Source organism: Lissotriton helveticus, chromosome 10 (assembly GCF_964261635.1).
Source record: "Lissotriton helveticus chromosome 10, aLisHel1.1, whole genome shotgun sequence".
NCBI classification, from domain to species: Eukaryota; Metazoa; Chordata; class Amphibia; order Caudata; family Salamandridae; genus Lissotriton; species Lissotriton helveticus.
In genome coordinates, this window is record NC_136071.1 from 200,620,738 (window position 1) to 200,640,629 (window position 19,892).

General features: G+C 46.1%; 1 protein-coding gene across 3 annotated transcripts in view; it reads left to right on the forward strand.

Annotated features, from left to right (window-relative positions):
* Nucleotides 1-19,892, forward strand: part of LOC144786143 (transmembrane protein 180-like) — a 165,685-nt gene that overhangs the window by 125,363 nt on the left and 20,430 nt on the right. For all 3 annotated transcript variants that reach the window (XM_078665128.1, XM_078665127.1, XM_078665126.1), the window contains exon 7: nucleotides 9,689-9,832. In XM_078665128.1, the coding sequence (XP_078521254.1) occupies nucleotides 9,689-9,832 (144 nt within the window). The remainder of the gene's footprint in view (nucleotides 1-9,688; nucleotides 9,833-19,892) is intronic.

Genomic DNA, 19,892 nt, shown 5'->3' on the forward strand with positions numbered 1-19,892 from the left:
AACTACTCTCCAGCTCTCCACCCAATGCACCTTCACACTGAGTTGATACGGGGTCAGGTGATCCCCGACCATCATCTGGGGAAAACATGTCCATTGAGCCACTTGAGTTGACGTCTTCCGGTGACGGGGAGTTAGGTCCATTCTCAAACTGGGTTGGGAATGACGCAGATCCCTCGGACTGATACTTCTTGAAATGGGACGCATTGCGGGTTACAGTCTCTCTTCTTCGAGTGGCAAAATAACCCGGGTTCCTTTGACGCTGACTACCGTCCACGGGTCCTTTTCATATGGCAGCCGAACTTTGCCACTGGTGATGAGATTCTTGAGCAATACTACATCCCCTCGGATGAGCTGGGGAATTTCGGCTCTCTGCCGATGATTGACTTGGGCACGCGCCTTGTTACGTCTGGCATCGATTTGACTCTCATCGGGTGTCTCTGGCCGCCACTGGGGGTGGTGAGGTATCGAGTCTGTGACTACTCGGCACATGAGAAGATGTGCTGGGGCTACGCCCGTCGTGGTGTGGGGTGTTTGACGATAGCTTCTCAGAAAAGTGAAGATGGCCAATTTCACGAACTGTCCCTTGTCATGGGCGATTTGAATCACCTTATTCAGTGTATGGCGAACAAAGCAGTACAAAAGGGGGTGGTGATGGACGGAACATCTGACCCATTCAAACACTCACACCCAGTCAACAGATCTGGGTTTAATCCATCACCGTTCTTTAGCCCACTCTGCCACCCCAGTTCAGACATGGCCATATGCAAATCAGTCTGACCCTGTGCCTCATGGGAACAGTCGAGCCCGAACTGCCAAGCCATGCCTTCCCTGAACCGCTTTGTTCGCCATAAGTTGGCAGGGTATGCTCAGGCGTGAGTCCCTTGCTCACTTTGCCACTGGATTCAGACTGATTTGCATATGGCCATGTCTGAACTGGGGTGCCAGAGTGGGCTAAAGAACGATGATGGATTATACCCAGATATCTTGACTGGGTGTGAGTGTTTGATTGGTTCACATGCTCCGTCCATCACCACCCCCTTTTGTACCGCTTTGTTCGCCATAAGTTGGCAGGGTATGCTCAGGCGTGAGTCCCTTGCTCACTTTGCCACTGGATTCAAGCAAAGCCTGGCTGAAGACGGCTGAAATGCCAGAAACCGGTCCTAGGAAGCTTGTTTCCGGTCCAGGGAAGGCATGGCTTGGCAGTTCGGGCTCGACTGTTCCCATGAGGCACAGGGTCAGACTGATTTGCATATGGCCATGTCTGAACTGGGGTGGCAGAGTGGGCTAAAGAACGGTGATGGATTAAACCCAGGATCTGTTGACTGGGTGTGAGTGTTTGATTGGTTCAGATGCTCCGTCCATCACCACCCCCTTTTGTACCGCTTATCCAATCCCGTCAGGTGTGAGGCTAGTCGGGTGGCATTGTCTGAGGGTGGAAACTACACCATGCAGCTGAGAAGGTGGAAAGCGGGAAGGAAGGGCTGTTGTTTTTGTTTGTCTGTATACCAAAGCTGCTGAATCCCAAAAGGCATTCAGAGGGAGATAACCAGTGAGTAGCCCTATTCTTTTGTTTATTTTCCATGTTAAAACATTGACTACTTTGGAACCTGTTGCAGTTTGTTGTTTTTGGTGTCCGAGGTTACCACGTACTGTCTTTAAAGGAGTGTTATGGTTTAAAATTATGCTTAATTGACCTGAAATATCTTCTTGGCATAACATGGAAGTTTATTGCACTATAGTAATGACCCTAAAAATGTATTAATTGGTTATCAATGTGCCAAATATGTTTACTAGGTGGTCCTGGTAGCAAATTGATGCAAGTTACAGACCTTGCAAAAGCACTTTAGAAGCCCTGGGCAGTGTTGAGGCAGTTTTTATACCACAATACAGGCTAATTTGTGAAATGTATGTCACTACACGTATTTTACTATTAGTTTTCGTTTCAAAATGTTTATTGTGGCGTAATTCCCCCATAAAACATTTAAAAAATACAATTCATAAAACATCCGGTTCCTGTAACAATTATGTACAGTGTGCAAAATATGCAGTATATCAGCAGCTTTATATAAAAATACAATTTATCAATTAAAACGGTTGCCCCAATAGTTTCCGATGTATCCCACTGAAAATAAAAATTTACAAATTAAAACTTAGTGTTTGTGTCAGACCGAAGCACACGTAAGGCTAGTTCATAGTGTCAAAACCCCACATTGTAACAAAGCGGGCGTATCCATTTCCTTCTTTCAGTTGAATAACTAGGACAGAAGAACAAGACCTGTTCAATATTTTCCTTCTCAATACCACATGCCTTGCACAGTACATTGCTAGCCTTTCTACTGCCCCTCTTTCAAGTTCAGCTGTTAAGTAATGTTCCATATCAGAACTTAATATATAGCGTTTTAGCCCTGTCAGTAACAATTTAATCTAAATACGCTTCATAAGATGGAGCTTATTTTATATCCAAAAATGTGTCTGCTAGAATACCAGTTTGTGTATTCATTTGCAATTTTTCCATAGCATAGAGCCAGTAAGACTTTATTAGGAAGTCTTGCTGCTTGATTTATGGAGGCAGAGTCAGACCACATTCTTTCCAGCCCCAGAGCACAAACCAAGACTTGATATGGCATAACCAATGGAGTTTGTGATCCTAAACTAACCTTAGTTAAGATCTCCTTTAGTCCATTCCTAAACAATTCCAACTCTGATGTTGTCCAAACCAGGCCCAATATAGTAATGTTCGAAGAGTTGCTAGATTGCCTGTTTGTTTAAGAAATACATTAGAATGGAAGGACTGAAGTCCTCTGTGGTAGATTTAGTAGGGATCTAACAGTGATTTTCCCTAATATTGAGCTCTTGGGTATTACCCGTGCACCATATTTCTTCGCCAATAAAGGGCAGCCAATTGAGCTGTTGCCCTTTAGACCTCTAGTGCTGGATACACTTATTTAGCTGTTGTAGTTCTATACAATTTCAAAATAGCTAAAGCTCTGTGGATAATATTTGCACTACATTTCTCAATATGTGGAGATGAGGTTAGAGCTTTGTCGACCCTATTTCCCAGATATTCGAAATTATCGACTTCTTCGACAACAATATCCCCAAATCTCATATTGCTGTGAAAGGACTTATGGGGTCTAATTGCCATAAACTTCACCTTTTGGATTTTAATCTCCAAACCCCTTGTATCACAGAAGGCTTGCAACCTGTTCAACAGATTTTGAAGCCACAGGCAAGTTTATCATCTGTGAAAAGTAGCCCTGGGATAGGTGTACCATTATGTTTGGGAGCATCATAAGTGCAACCAGATAGATTGCTGAATGCATCATTAATATTTAACAAAAAGAGTGTGGGATTGTGGACTCAACTTTGACGTACTCCTCGCTTAATGAAAATTCTGCCTGTTAACTTGCTCTACTTGTTCCATTTCACTTGGGTGAAGTTATGCCCGTGAAACCTTGCTATAATATATAGTAATCAGTTGGGAACCCCCATCAACTTGAGGGAGTCCCAAAGTTTTTCCCTAGGGATATGATGAAAAGCGTTCCTCAAGTCTACAAAAGCCATGTGGAAATGTTCTGTATTTAACTTTATATATTTCCACAGGATAAGGGCCAGTTTAAAAACATGGTCTATTATACTAAATTTAGCATTAAAACCAGCCTGGAAGGGCCATTGAATCTTAACCTCAATACTCCGTTGCTGGAGCTTTCTCAAGACCTGCCTACAGAACACCTTCTGCAGGGTGTCCAGCAGACTGATAGGCCTGTAGTTAGAAGTGTTGCTCCTGTCACCTTTTTTACAGATGCAAAAAAATTCCGCCTCTCTCCTTGACTCCGTAATGGAAGCTCCAGTCAAGATCACATTTGATAGAAGATTGATGTACAGGACCATACCCCTATTTTTGAGCAGCCACTCCCTAAATGTTAAATGGAGAGCGTTATGATTGCTCCATTATGGTCCGGATTTTTAAATTCACAAATCTGCCCCACAATCTTATGTCTAACAAAACAGTCTATTCTGCCTCTTGAAGCCCTCTTGAGAAGGTGTAAGCCCTTTTCTTGTTCAAGACTGAGCTTCCATTGCAGGATGTAACTGTTGTTCTCTATTAGGGTCCCAGTTATCTATTTGGTATCACTCTAAGTGTCACACTTAAGGAATTCAAATTTCACACATAACCAGACTGAAACTGTGAGTATGTCACACATAAGCAGTCTTAAAACCTGGCAGCTATGGTTTATTTGTTTATTTCCTTTGTTAGAACTCTCCAGAACTCCCACTTGGTTAACCACTAGCTAGTCTTCTGCTTCCTTCCATGATCTCACATCAAGGGCAGGCCCACACCAGGACAGTTTCTGTCAATGATTGTTGCTTGTCGAAGCACAGCGTAGTTATAGCCAACATCCTTTCCTCCCTCTGTAACCGAATTCTTGGTACATATCTCCAAATTGTAGGGATCCCTTCTGGGAATCACATTTCACTGCTTTTAGTTCTAAGTGAAGCCCAAAGGGAAATCTTAAAAATGGATATCTTCTTGTGCCCTATTCCTGCTGACCAACAAATGTGTCTTCTTGTTCCTGTGTGTATTGACAAGTTCCTAGAAGAGCCCAGACTGCATTGGATTTCTGTTAGAAATGGGGGTTCTGGTTGCTAGAATATACATCCAGTCCTAGCAGGACCCACAATCCTAGTCAGGCTAAGTCACTATGCAAACTAAATTATCCTGTGCTCACCCTCTGGTAGCTTGGCACGGAGCAGTCAGACTTCACTTAAGAGGCAATGTGTAAAGTATTTGTGCAACACATAAGTAGTAAAACAGTGAAAACTCCACAACATTTTAGAAAAATAAAGTATGACTTTATAAATAAAACAAGACCAAAAACACTAGGCCAGGACAAAATGAAGAGTTCGGGCTTACTGTGAGGGAGCGCGGGCTGGCAGTAGGGACCTCCTTGTGTCCACTGAACAAAAGTACCTTTGATCTGGACAATGTCCTCGATACGAGGCAACGTAGATCACGCTGTAGAGGAGATGCTTAGAGGTCTTCTATGTAGCTGCGGCAATGCGCCGAGTCCACTACACGTAACGGCAAGAGTACGTTGGTTCCGACCCTCACTTCAGCAGAGTGGTGCTAAATCAGATGCAGATTATAGAGTCCAGATGCATGTGTTTCAAGTCTTTGATATCCCTGAGACTTGGGGTACAGGTGGCAAGCCAGCAAGCGCTTAGAGTCAGTCTGGGTTCAAATGATGTGGGTCCAGTCCATCTCATCCAGTTGCCCGAACAGCAGGCAGCAGGGCGGCTCAACACGGCAAGAACACAGCAAGGCAGAGTTCAGCAAAGCAGCGGTCCGGCAGCGTAGCAGCACCACCACAACTCTTCTTCCTGGTGGAGTTGTCACAGGTCCAGAAGTGTACTGCCTTGGTAGGGTCAGAAACCCAGTACTACTACCCAGATGTGCCTTTCAAATGGGGGAGACTTCAAAGAAAGGTCTGAGAAATGTACACATGTCCTTTCTTCCCAGCCCCGGCTCCATGCCATCAGTAGGGGGTCATCCGACCTTTGTGTAGGGTCAAGTCACTACCTATTGAAGTCTTTGTCGGCCCTTCCCTCCCTTCCTACCCAGGATGACCATCAGAATGCAGAAGTATGTAGATGGGTACTCGGACACACCTAGCCTTCCTGTGTTTGTGGCTGTTTAGAAGGAATGCACAAAGTGCAGCTGCCACCCACGCCAGGTGTGTATTGGAGGCAGGCTGCAAGGAACACAGAGCTATAAGCAGGGAACTGCCCACTTTCAAAAAGTGTTTTTCTAAAATTATGTTAAATCCAACTTTACGAGTAAAGAGAGTTTATCATAACCATTCCAAAGATATAAAACATGATGCAACTACTCCTTTCTGATCAGGAATCACAGCTTAAATTTAGGAATTCCCCATGTTAACCTAGGAGAGGAGTAGGCCTCACAGTAGTGAAAAACGAATTTAGCCGTTTATCCCTACCAGGTCATGCAAAACATAAAAGTATAGGTCCTACCTTTTACTATCACAGCACCCTGTCTTTAGGGCTACCTAGGGCCTACCTTAGAGGTAACTTATGTGTAATAAAATGGGAGTTTTCAGGCTTGGCAAGTAGTTTTAAATGCCAAATCCAAGCGGCAGTACACTGCACACACAGGCCCTGCAAGGACAGGCTGGAGACATTGTTAAGGGGCTACTTATGTGGGTGGCACAGTCGGTGCTGCAGGCGCACTAGTTGCATTTAATTTACAGCCCCAGGGAACATGTTGTGCACTTTACTATGGACTTATAAGTAAATTAAATATGTCAATTGGGGATGAAACAATATTACCTTATTTAGGGGAGAGAGCTCAAGCACTTTAGCACTGTTTAGCAGTAGAAAAGTGTGCAGAGTCCCAAAGCCAACCAAACCAAGGTCAGAAATATGGAGAGAGGCAGGAAAACAGTTAGGGGAAGACCACCCTAAGCCTATCAAGTCTGACAATTTCCTAGTTAAGAAATGTTGCAAGTAGCCATTTAAACGGATGCTCCACTCTGCAGTCTGCAGTGGGGCAATCTAATCTCTGTCTATTTAGGGTGGAACGGTTAGAAACCGCTTAGAAACCGCTTGGTGATTTGCGCTATATAAATTCCTGTACAACTAACAGGAGTGAGTGAGTGAGTGAGTGAGTGATGGATGGATGGCTCATCTTGAACTCCCAGGCTGGGTGCTGCTCCTTGGGCTCACATATTTTGTAAGGGGGTGGACGATCGCAGGGCGGACATATTTTCGTGGTGGAAGCAACATGGAATTGGTGGCAGTGCATACCAGGGGTAGAGAAGTGAGGCCTTGGATTGGAGAATGCCACAAATGCAAGGTATTTACTTGAAGTGATGTGGCTCGCCTAGGACTTTTGACTCAAAAGGGTCTTTAGGCGACTGGCAGTGAGACAGGAAGTTTGCAGAGGCACAGCAGGGATGGCTGGTGAAGTAACTTCCACGCGACAGAATGAGAAAACTACTAGTTGATTGAAAGCAGCCTTTGTTATTCAGCGCCAAACCATACATTCTGATGTGGACTCATTTTCTGCTACCTATACTTGTACCCATTCCACAATTAAACCGTAATATTCCATAGCATAAAGTAGTGAAACAACAAACAAAGATGCGGAAACGAAAAGAGACATACAGAGCCATCAGACAGATGTGGATGTCAGGTATCTAAGAAGGTGCATTTAATGAACATTAAGGAGGGCAGCACACATTATGTTTTCTTATGAGGTTGAGAATTCCACTTGGTAGAGCTTTAGTAAAGAAGATCTTTTTCAGTTACATATTTTCCATCAGTGTTGATTGAACGGCGGTTATTCTGTTATTTCTATGCATTCACCATAAATGCATCTTTACATTATCAACACCCACCTCTAATACTGGGATCAAGTCTAGGTACTATTTGTGTTAACTTCCATTTCATGGTCCTACCTTCGAAACTAGGTAACACCTCACTTTTGGAGTTGCTGGTACCCTCAGTATGGCTAAAACCGAGAGAGGAGCGTGGGGCGAAGTTACCATGTAGAATTCCGCTTGCAGGTGAAGAAGACCACGTTTTGTGGTGATCACATGCTCTTGATATGCTTTGTTAGTAGCCTTTTCCAAAGTTCTGCGGCTCCTCCTGTCTCCCCACCCCGAAAAAACATGTTCAGTCTCTTTGCCCTGTCTGGAATTCTCCCCAGCCTCGTGGTTCTGGTAGTGAAGGTGCAGGGATATGGATAGGGCAGTGAATGATGGTGACCTAAAGGTGAAACTGACACAAGGCCGGAGGTGTCCTTGACGGAACGATGAAGCACCCTCTGAAGCCACCCGGTCCTCTGAGCCTATTCCCTCCATTGAAACAGCACACCCAATAACCATTTCAGGAACAAAAGTGAGGCTGTCCCCTGGTGGGTAGAATCCTAGGGCATTCGCATGGAGGCCTTGTATATCTCATATTAGAACGTGCTGACAAATACTAGCTTCATCGGTATTTCAGACACAAAACTAAATGTAGATTAACCCCTTCAATGCTTGTGACGGAACCACTCCTTCACGAGCCACGGGTGGCTTGTGCTCATGACGGAGTGGTTCCGTCATGCCCCGGCCGCTCCGCCCACGCGGCACTGATTACCCGCCTGTGCGGGCGAATTCGTGAGTGGGCGGAGTCGTGACGGAACCACTCCGTCCTAAGCACAGCCCGGCCGTGGCTCGTGACGGAGTGTTTCGGTCACAAGCATGGCAGCGCCGCGTGAGCCCACCCCCCCAGCGCCGCGGTTGAATTACTGACGCTGCCAAGGGGTTAAATCAGAAAAGTGCATTTTTACATGAGAAGTATTTTGTTTATTTGCTTTATATAGCAGCAAAACTTTGTGCTTTTTGTTAAATGTAAAAAACAGGGTCCACTTGTACTGTTGAGTGAGATAGCTGGTATAAGAGGGCCGGCTTTGGATCATGGCTTGGCAGTTCGGGCTGGATAGTTCCCATGACGCGTTACAAAAGGGGGTGGTGATGGACGGAGCATCTGAATCAATCACACACTCGCACCCAGTCAAAAGATCTGGGTTTAATCCATCACCGTTCTTTAGCCCACTCTGCCACCCCAGTTCAGACATGGCTATATGCAAATGAGTCTGACCCCGTGCCTCGTGGGAACAGTCCAGCCCGAACTGCCAAGCCATGTCTTCCCTGGACCGGAAACAAGCTTCCGGGGACCGGTTTCTGGCATTCCAGCCGTCTTCAGCCCGGCTTGCTTGAATCCAGTGGCAAAGTGAGCAAGGGACTCACGTCTGAGCATACCCTGCCACACTTATGGCGGCCAAAAGCGGTACAAAAGGGGGTGGTGATGGACGGAGCATCTGAATCAATCTAACACTCACACCCAGTCAAAAGATCTGGGTTTAATTGGCAGTTCCCGAACTGCCAAGCCATGTCTTCCCTGGACCGGAAACAAGCTTCCGGGGACCGGTTTCTGGCATTCCAGCCGTCTTGCTCAGACGTGAGTCCCTTGCTCACTTGGCCACTGGATTCAAGATAGCCTGGCTGATGAGGATTATGAATCCGAAACCGGTCCCAGGATGCTTGTTTCCGGTCCATGGAAGACATGGCTTGGCAGTTCGGGCTGGACTGTTCCCATGAGGCACAGGGTCAGACTGATTTGCATATGGTCATGTCTGAAATGGGGTGGCTGAGTGGGCTAAAGAATGGTGATGGATTAAACCCAGATCAGTTGACTGGGGGTGAGTGTTTGATTTGCTCAAACGCTCCGTCCATCATCCCCTTTTGTATCGCTTTGTTCGCGGATAGTTCCCATGAGGCACAGGGTCAAGACTGATTTGCATATGGCTGGGTCTGAACTGGGGTGGCAAAGTGAGCTAAAGAACGATGATTGATTCAACCCAGATCTGTGACTGGGGGTGAGTGTCTGAAACGTTTCAGCGCTCCGTCCATCATCTCCTTGTGTTTGGATCATGGCTTCAGCTGGGAGCAGGAGATTGGTCCAGAATGTTATTAAAGGTCCATCGGCATACCTTGAGTCAGCTAGCAGGTGTATAAAGGTAGCTCAATATTATTATTTTGGGGTTTCATTTCCAAGCTCTTTTCTTGTAGTATACTTTGAATCTGCTTTGTAAAAAAACAATGTCTTTTGTACCTTTTTTTAGGTCCCCTCTCTCATCAATGGTTTTTGGAACCAACGCTCTGTTCACCAAACCAGCTCAGTCTCTGGCCCCGATGCTTGTTGTCACAATATTAAATCAATTTGGATACGACAATCTAAACACCAACGGTATCCAGCCCGACCCAAGGTAAGGGTGCAGCAAGAGTTTCTACCTGAATACTAAAACTTGTCACACTTTAATGCTAGCTGCCATGTTTAATTCATTTCAGTTTCCTTCAATTTTGCATTAGTAATGCTTTTCTTTGTTTTTCTGCATCACTTGCAGTTGCACCACCAGTATTTTTTAAATTAAACCAGGTGCATTTTAAGGCTTCAAAGTGGCCAGTTGTTATTGGTCCTAACCTACCAAGTACCCTCTGGGATAGTGATCATACTCTTTATCTCACCTCTATTTCTCTTGCTGATGGAGATTGCTAACTGCAGATTCTTCAACTTTAGACTATGCCTAGGAGTCAGCCTGGATCTGGAAGGTTTATACAGCATTACTCCAGTGCACTGGTAGGTGGCGCTGTGTAGCTCAGCGTCGACTTCACTTGGCCCCAGAAGTGACGAAGTACCCCCCATACATTGACGTAAATTCCTTTCTTTCCGCCTCTTCATATGTGGATCAGAAACTTGCTCCTATATTTTTTCTCTTCAGTTTTTGAGCCAAAGTCCTCTTTTTTCCCCCAAGTGCAATATTGCCCCTCCAAACACTGCAGGGTTTAAGCCTCATTGGGATTGTTGAAAATAGATGTTTGTGACAGACACCCAAGAGGCGTCTTTCTGATGTTTGAGGTACAACTCCAAGTCATGCAAGGAATGTGCCCTTATGAATCCAAAAGCAATTCCGATTGTTTATCGAAGTTGTATGTCGCTGAACACTAAAAGAAATCATTAAATTCATGGTCACGCTCGAAGTCTAGGGTGCAGGTCTGTCCCTGATTTCGAGGCCATTCACACCACCAAGTCTTGGTCGCCGTGAAAGTGTTTGGGTACGTCGAAGCACAAGAAGGTTCAACAGAATTCATCCTAGTCCTGCCATTCTCAGCCTGAGAAGTTTCACGGACATCGGGGTGCCTCTCGGTCTTTTTCCTGGTCCATTATAGAGAAGACAAATCCACCAATGATTCCAGTGCACCCTGAGCTTCTGGGGCCTTTGGTTACATCACAACAGATTGATTCCTATAAAGAGGCATTCAGTTGGGTCACCACTGGTGGTCTGCTGTCAGGGCATCCTAAGCCCCTCTTAGGATTTGCTCCGATGCCGGAGCCAACTTCCAATCCAGCACCAAAATCCACTCTGGTCCCTTTAACATTGATGCCGGCCTGATGCCGCTGATGCTGGAGGGCATTTTTAGTACTGGCCCTTTCCAATAATCCTTTCTGATTCAGAGCCAAATACCTCTAAGCCCAACAGAGGTTGTGTCCTGAAGTCATACCAACGCCTTGGTCTCACTCCAAACCGAGTGTGACTGAATCATGCTTTTGCCTTGGAGCAGCACCACAGCGCTCCAACAACGTTTTGGTTCTGACTCCGATCAGAGCCAACCATTTTGGGAGTTACTGATCTGGTATCCGTTAGAAAGATTACGAATCTGCAGTTAGAAATATCCATTAGAAGAGCAAGTTACTTACCTTCGGTAACACTTTTTCTGGTGGATACTCTATTTAACTGCTGGTTCCTCCCCGCCCTTCTTCCTCCCGTTCTGTGCAATGATGTATTTTTCCATCTAAAGAGGTCCCAAATTAGAGGCCTGCCCCCAGTGGCGGTGCGTCCATTTGGGGGCGTTGGGGCGTTGCCCCACTAGCCATGTGGACGACCGTCATGCTGCTCAGACACACTCGCATTTGATTTTAAAATTAAATATTTCTGAGAGCGAACTCGTGACTCGCCTCTCAAAGAGAGCTCTGCCGGGACAAGCCCGACAGAACCGGACATCGCGCCACGGAAGGGTGTGGGGGCGGGCTGTGGCAGTGAGTGACAGCGCAGCAGAATGCATAAATAGCCAGCAGCTACAGCAGTGTGCGCATGTCAATTTCAGGCCTATTCATTTTTAGTACTGGCCCGCGCATGCGCACACGCAGTACTACTTCTGTCCTCTGTAAATTTGAGACTCAGAGACTGGCAGGGACCCGGGCCCCGGGTCTCATTATGGGCAGGCAATAACCCTGCTCTTAGCCAATCCTGGCGCATTAGCACTGCTAATGCTGCACCAGGATTGGCTGAGAGTCACTGTGCAGACTACAGATGGTGCCGGCGCTGGTGAGTGGTGGTGGCTGCTCAGTGCCGCACTGTAAGGCCAATCACACCATGCGTATGCGAAGCCATACAGTGGATTGGGCATTTCACTGCTCTACACTGTTGTTGGCACGTCACTGCGCCTGGCGCGCTAGTGCCTGTGCCACGACGAGGCCTTTTCCAGCAGATGCAGGCGCAGCATGAAGAGAGAAAGGTCGCAGGCATTGGTTGATAATGCTACCGTCATCGCACACATTTGAAAAGTGCTGATTTCAGTTTCCCGCAAAAGGTATGTTAAATTAAATTAGTGTGTTGGTGACGGTGACCCGTGTGGCAAATAATACTATGTTTTCAGCTTCAGCACACGTTATCGTCTATATTCATCGAATTCCCCATTGCTAAAGACTACAGCTAACCACGGAAATGTAATGTTTAATCTCCAGGGAGCATATGCCCAAAAAAGTATGTTTAACACTCACCGGCGCGAAATACACTTTTTGTCTGCAATTTTCATTAGAAAGACAAAAACAGTGTTTGGCGCCAACAGGAGTTAAACATACTTTTGTACACCAATATAGTTTGCGACGCCAGGCCCTTGCCTGTCTTGCTGCATCCAGTGTTTGCTTACAATCATTCGCTGGAAATGGAGAACATTGTTCTCTTCTCTCCAATTTCCTTTGAGGATTACCAAAATAAAACGGAACTGGAACGGGTCGTACCCAGGCAAGGACTTTGTTTTCCACGATCGGTGACGGTGCTCTGTGAAAAATGCTTTGGTGTGGTCACGTGTGTGTGTTTGTGTGTGTGTGAGTGTGGGCATGTGTGTGTTTACTTGTATGTGTACACGAGTCCTGGTATACAATTGGCCGGAGCACTGCACTGTGTGTTGGCACTAATATATTGAGGGCGCCGAAATGGCCCCATTACCAAAGACTTCAGGTTGCGCTGCAGGCAGCTAACCAGCTAGCCAAATAGAGCTGGCGCCGAGACTTGAATAGCTTTCTCCCGAGTCCCTCCGTAATGTGATGTTCTCCTCGTGTGCTGTCATGCCATTGCCCACTCAGGTATGATGACAGGCAAAGCTTGCTGAGCTTCGGTCATATGCTGCTCCTCGGTTCCTGGTGTACATGCTGCTTTCTTTCACCTAATCAGTGTTTCATTTTTCAGAGCTATCGCATTTCTTCAGTACCCGCAGCCTGCATGGGAATTAACCTTGCTCCATTCGAGGCCACTTTTAATACTATACATTAACCCTTGTGTTTTCCTCGAGATCTAATCTGTCCCTCCTAAATGTGGATGATTGATTCTGGCAAGCTTAGAGTGTTTTAGTTGTTTGCCACAGGGCGGAGGGTCTGCGCTATGGTGGTGATCTGACAGTCTTACTGTTTATTTATAGCTGTCAAGTCTTCAGATTACCTACCTGTGACATTTCCATAGTTTCAGTGTACTTATGTTTTTGATGTGTTGAAATATGTCAACACTAATCGATTGCAATTGCTTTATAAACCTTCTCTCTTCCTCAAATTTACATTGAAATGTACAATTTGCCACTGTTTTTTACAAAATCTTCTCTGGTGAAGAACCCCCTCAGATACCTTTTCTGTTCCCTGGGCTTGTGCGCTTTGCACGCTTGTGGCAACACACATACCCAACTTTTTAGCCTCACCATTTTCAAATGTCACCAGCCGCCACTCCCTGCCCCTCATTATTTTTGGGCTCTGTTTCCGAGGGTGCGGAGAGAGTTCAGAAAGAAACTGACATTGATGATCATGGTGGCTTTATGCGGCTCCATCGTCACTTCCAGAATGGTGCAAAGTCAACTCAGGTGACCACCAATTGGAGGGAGGGAGCAATGCTGTTTAAATCTTCCTGATCCATTCTGGCGCTTGGGGATATTCTTAAGGTGAGATAGACCGAGTACCCGCCAGGAAGAGCATTACGTAAGGTGAGTGATGTGCTCCTCTCGCACTTTGGGGCCTATTGCGATTGCGGATTTCCCGCATCCACCGGGCCGGCGGAAGCCACCGCCGGCCCGGAGGATGCGGGAAATCCGCCGGGGAGCCTTGAAAGACCCACCGCCATATTAGGATGGCTGGTGGGTCTTACTATCTGTCCGACGCTTTTCCGCCGCGGGCGGATTCCGCCCGCGGCGGAAAAGCATTAACATGGCTGGCGGTGTCTATCAGACACCGCCAGCCATATTAGGATGTCTGCGGAAAGATGCCTTTACAGGGCGGCATTTCCGCCGTGTAAAGGCATACGGATTTGTGTTTGGGGGCCCGTTGCGGGCCCCCAGGGGTGAAGGGGGAGGTGGGGGGTGCACATGGGTACACCGCGAGGTGCCTGCCGCTTTGTGCATGCAAATGCACAACTTACTTTTTTATCATTGCGGCGGGTGCTGCTTCAAGCAGCACCCGCCGCAATGATAAAAATACAGGATGTGACCGCCAGGGTGGCGGTCACATCCTAATTTGCACGGAGGGACCGCCGCTGCCCCTGCGGACGGTCCCTCCTTCTCTATGGTGGCGGACGGACTCAGGTCCGTCCGCCATCATAATCGGCCCCTTTGTCTGTTTCCCTCTCTTCCTGTGACTTTTCTCTATCCAGTGTCATCCTAACGGTTTTTGGGGTGTCAGGCAAGACCTATTACAGCTGTTTTTGCGTGACACTGTTTCTGAAAGTTTATGGTATAGTTCAATATTATTGCAATCATTCGGGCCTCAATTAATAGAAAATCGGTAAAAAAAAACAAATTACGATTTGCTCTAACAAATAGTCCCAAAATATGCCATGCTTGGGACCTCAGACATCCTTACCATAACACTGCTTGAAACATTTGCCCATTGCCTAACATTAAAGCAACTGAACTTGTAGCACAACTGTGCTACACCTTCAAAAGTTAATCTGGCCCAAATAAATACATGCAAGTATTTTTAATAAAATCTTCCAAGAAGGGTGTAATTTAGCAGTGTGACTCTCACTGCTACAATTGTATTGCAAACGTACATGTGTGTACATGCATGGACTGGTTTGAACTGCCTTGGGACGTTTGTGGGGCGGGGGGGGGGCTAAAGATTAGGGAGGAAGGGTCAGCCACACATCTCCGGAGCTTCAAAAATGCTGCATCTGTTTCCACATTTGCGTTGTAGGGAAGTGTACTGATCTGTTTAAGAAGGCTGTGTTCTACGTAATCAGTCACCACCTAATCTGTACTTTAAGGACTACATTGTCTTGCCCTCACACCTGTACCTACAAATAACTAAGCTGTAGCTTGTGCCTTTTAACTGTTCTTGATTTTTTTTGTTAAATAAGTTTTATTGAAGAAAAACCAACCACAGAAATGCAAGCAACTAGAAATGTTCAGAATAGAAAAGTAATTATGCAAATAACACCAATGTAAAACAGTAAAATTGAAAAGTTAAATTACAGAGAGTACATGAACCAATACAACAATTGTTACAAGAAAACAGTAAAAGTTTGGGTTACATTGGACATTGTTGCTTACTCCACAGATGCACAGTGGATAATTGTAGCTCCTCCCCATCATATGAATGTACTTGCACATTGTAAAACCCCTTGTATTCCATTTCATATTGTAGTCAGACTACGGGCATTGTTTAGAGTTTGGCGAACAAGACACATGTGGTGGTTGTACCGCCTGCTGTATTATAAGTGCAGTAAAGCCAATGGCACTTGTCATTTGGGCGGCGGGATGGCCACCACGTTTGTGACAGAGCCTCTGTCCGCCAAACTCTACGTATGGCCCTATGTCTGTAAAGCCTCTAATATGCCCAAAAGGTAACGGAACAGTAGTGTGGCCTATATGAGCTGCACCAGTAAATAAGGCCTCAAAATCTGATTATAGCACAAAGGTGCGCACACTTGACCCAACTACTGAGCGGTCAAATTTCAGAGAAAAAGAATTTCTCTTCTAATCGTAAAGATAGTATCAAGGGGCACAATAATATCTAAAGCAATTCAAGTGTCAAGTACAATATAATCTTTTAAATCATGGCATTAATTAAACATATGTAGACGGGAGTCTTGATAGTTCTTGAATTCAGTTACGTTGCCTTTATTTTCACAGTTAGAAGAATGAATACATGCTTCTTCTCCCACTGAGACACTGCACTGCTTTGGACACTTATTGCTTCTTCTCCCACTGACATGTTGCACTGCTTTGGACACTTTGGCGCTTCTTCTCCCATGGACATGTTGCACTGCTTTGGACATTTTGGCGCTTCTTCTCCCACTGACATGTTGCACTGCTTTGGACACTTTTATTGCTTCTTCTCCCACTGACACGCAGCACTGCTAAGGGCACTTTGGCGCTTCTTCTCCCACTGACATGTTGCACTGCTTTGGACACTTATTGCTTCTTCTCCCTCTGACACGCAGCACAGCTGAGGGCACTTTGGCGTTTCTTCTCCCACTGACATGTTGCACTGCTTTGGACACTTTGGCGCTTCTTCTCCCACTGACATGTTACACTGCTTTGGACACTTTTATTGCTTCTCCTCCCACTGACACGCAGCACTGCTAAGGGCACTTTGGCGCTTCTTCTCCCACTGACATGTTGCACTGCTTTGGACACTTTTATTGCTTCTCCTCCCACTGACACGCAGCACTGCTAAGGGCACTTTGGCGCTTCTTCTCCCACTGACATGTTGCACTGCTTTGGACACTTCTATTGCTTCTTCTCCCACTGAAACACTGCACTGCTTTGGACAGTTTTATTGCTTCTTCTCCCACTGACATGTTGCACTGCTTTCGACACTTTTATTGCTTCTTCTCCCACTGAGACACTGCACTGCTTTGGACACTTTTATTGCTTCTTCTCCCACTGACATGTTGCACTGCTTTGGACACTTTGGCGTTTCTTCTCCCACTGACATGTTGCACTGCTTTGGACACTTTGGCGCTTCTTCTCCCACTGACATGCTGCACTGCTTTGGACTCTTTGCTTCTCCCACACTTGAACCCAGTGCTGTTTCACTTTAACTGCATGAGCCACTTTGCAGCCTACACTGTATTCTCTTGTGCCCTGCGTTGGTCCCTCCTTTCATCCTGCAGTGCATGCCCCATTAATATTTGCAATTTGTTTTGGGGTTTAATACCGAGCAGGCGTTCACCAGCCCTCACTAACCTACAATAGAGGGTGCAGCATAGTCCAAATGACACATCAGGATTGACAGAAGCATGTTTCCTTTCTCAGAGACAAGGGGCACACGTGAACAGCAATGCAAGCTTCCCTGACACAAAAAAATAGCTACGGGAGAATAACCAGCAGGGTGTGCGGCCTCAGCCCATAATTGGCACCTTTTGCCTCATTGCACTGACCCCAGTTTAGCTTGAAACTGCAGTGAGAGTCACCGATCTCCATATGAACAGAGAAAGGCTTTAAATTCACTTGGAGATCTGGCGTGTAAAGTAATTATGCTGCCCCCATATAACAAGGCATTCTGCACACCTAGGATCAACTTGAGTGCGGTAGCGGCCGGCGAGTTGACAGAGTAGCGGGGCCGGGGAAGGTGGGGAACGGGGGTGGTGGGGGAGACACATTTCTTAAAAAAAAAAAAACACTTACCTTCTCGCCTCATCGCTTGTCCATGCACAGGCTCCCAGAGTGCACACCGGCCAGTCCTGACACTGCTTTCATGCTGCTGAAAGCAGCGCCGGGATTGGCCTGAGCGCTGATGATCTGGCTCCCACACAGACTGGGGCCTGTGCAATGCAGCTGGGGTCTGAGAGAGCTTCTCTGCGCTTGTGGGTTTGCCACATGCGCACTGAAGGCGGTGCCCAACACTCTCCCTCCAGCCTGTCACCACCCTGGCCCCGCCCCCAAGCCTCGGTGCAGAGAGAACAATAAAACGATAATAAACGAGTTTATCATCATTTAATTTTTCATTTGTTCAGCTGCTGGAAGGTGTGAGCGACACTCCTCCGCCATGGTGGGGATTATCAGTGGCCATACTTGAAAAACCCACAAAGTCTAAACAGTTGTACATATTTTGTAACATTTTGCAAGGCCATTTCCTTCTCAGAAATACACATCTCTACTCCTCAAAAAGAACAGTGCAAGTGTGTTTCCAAGTGGGGAAAGGAAAACCCCATATTTCATGAGCAGGAATGTTGCAGAGCTCTCAAATGAACCAGCTGTATGCCTGAGTAGCTCTCCCAGTCAGAGGCAACCTTAAGCATGTGCAAGCTGGGCCCACGCCCAGGGCGCCTACCGCCAGAGGGGCGCGGGAGCTCCATACAGCAGTCTCCCTTCAACTTAGGTCTTTAGAAAAGTGATTACACGTTTTTTCTGAAGACTGCTGGCGTCCTTTTCTGCTTGTTGATGTTTTTTTTCTTTTAATGGAGCTCCTTAATCTTGCCTCACCACCTTCTTCCTATTACCATTAAATTGTCAAAGCATAGACAATTAAAGAGGACGAGTGGGAGGGGTCACAGACGGGGTTTCTTCCAGGGTGCTATCTGAGCAAAGGCCATCCCTGCATCCAGGTTCTTTTATTTTAGTTTCATGCTGGCATTTGCAGTCCTGTTTAACCCGTTCTAATACCAGGGGCCCTATTACACATAGGGCGCTTTTTCCCTGTTTGCGCCACGGCACACATTAAAACAGGTGTGCCAGGCGCTAAAAGGGAACGTGGCCCTATTAACTGAACTCGCACTGCCCTGGAGGCAGAGCCTTCAAGTGAAATATGGGGAGGCTTCCAGCGTTTCACTGTGCAGGCGGCACCCATCTGTACAGTGCGCCACCTGACAGCTTCTTTGTCTCTGCGCCCACATCCTTAATACGGCACACGAGCAGAGGCAAAGGGATTACCTCAAATGAGGGAACACCCTCTGGTGATAGTGTTGGAGTTATAATTTCGCTATCTGTATTACACAAGTGTCTGCGGCCCCTTCTGTAATACCAAAGTGTCCCCGGGGCGTTTTGGCACCAAGTAGTCACACGTGTGTTGCACCCCTGGGGCGCGTTCCATAATACGGCCCCAGGACTAAATTAAATAGAATTAAAGGAACATTTCTGAACTAGATGACATACTCTGGCATTGAACAGAGACATTTGAAAGTCCTGATGTTAAGACAGGGGCTTTCTCCAGTACACCTATAAATGATTAAAACCTGCTCATGGCACAGGAGGGGCACCACCCGCAGAAATCTACGATTTGCACGCTTTTCATGCGTACTCCATGAGGTAGCCAGCGATAAGACTTTCAACATTTTTCTTTGATTCGGGCTCCATATTGTTAAATGTTTGCGATCTATATATGCCTTTATGTCTTCTTGCTGTTGACAATTTATGTTTATACAAGCAACAGAGTATATAAGCTCGGAAGTCATTTATGGACGGTGATTTTGAAGCTAGTATGTAATTCACCGAACCACATTTTTATTCCAGTTTTAGCAAAGGTGTAGTTACGCTGCCCTCTACTGGCATTCTGGTGTAACTACTTAAAATAAATCACGAATTAAACAAACCAGTTTGCAAAGGTCCATGTAACTAACAAGAGAAGTGAGGCCAGTCAATCAAATATATTTATTCTGCCAATTCATGCTTTCCACTAAACGAAGCTATACAACATACACAATTAAACAAATTAACAATTCATAATATATCTTTAAAAAGATTGAGACTTGGGACCAAAACGCATGCAATACGTACACCTGTTCATTGAATTTGCAATCCATTTTGCACTACATTGCAATGCATATTTTGTGAACCAAAATCAACCAAATTTTGCTTGCTACTTAAAGCTGGAGTTGGGCTGTTTTGTGTTCACTTCTTAGAACCGCGCCACTTCGCTATGCAAATAGTAATTTTCACGGCAAAGTGTGACTGGCATGAAAATTGAGATTTGCATGCTGAGGTGGGACTGTGAGATGCTCAGGTAAACAGTTTAGCTTCAGCTTGGAGCAGCAAATGAAAAGAGGGTTTTGGTGCTCAAAGTGTGCT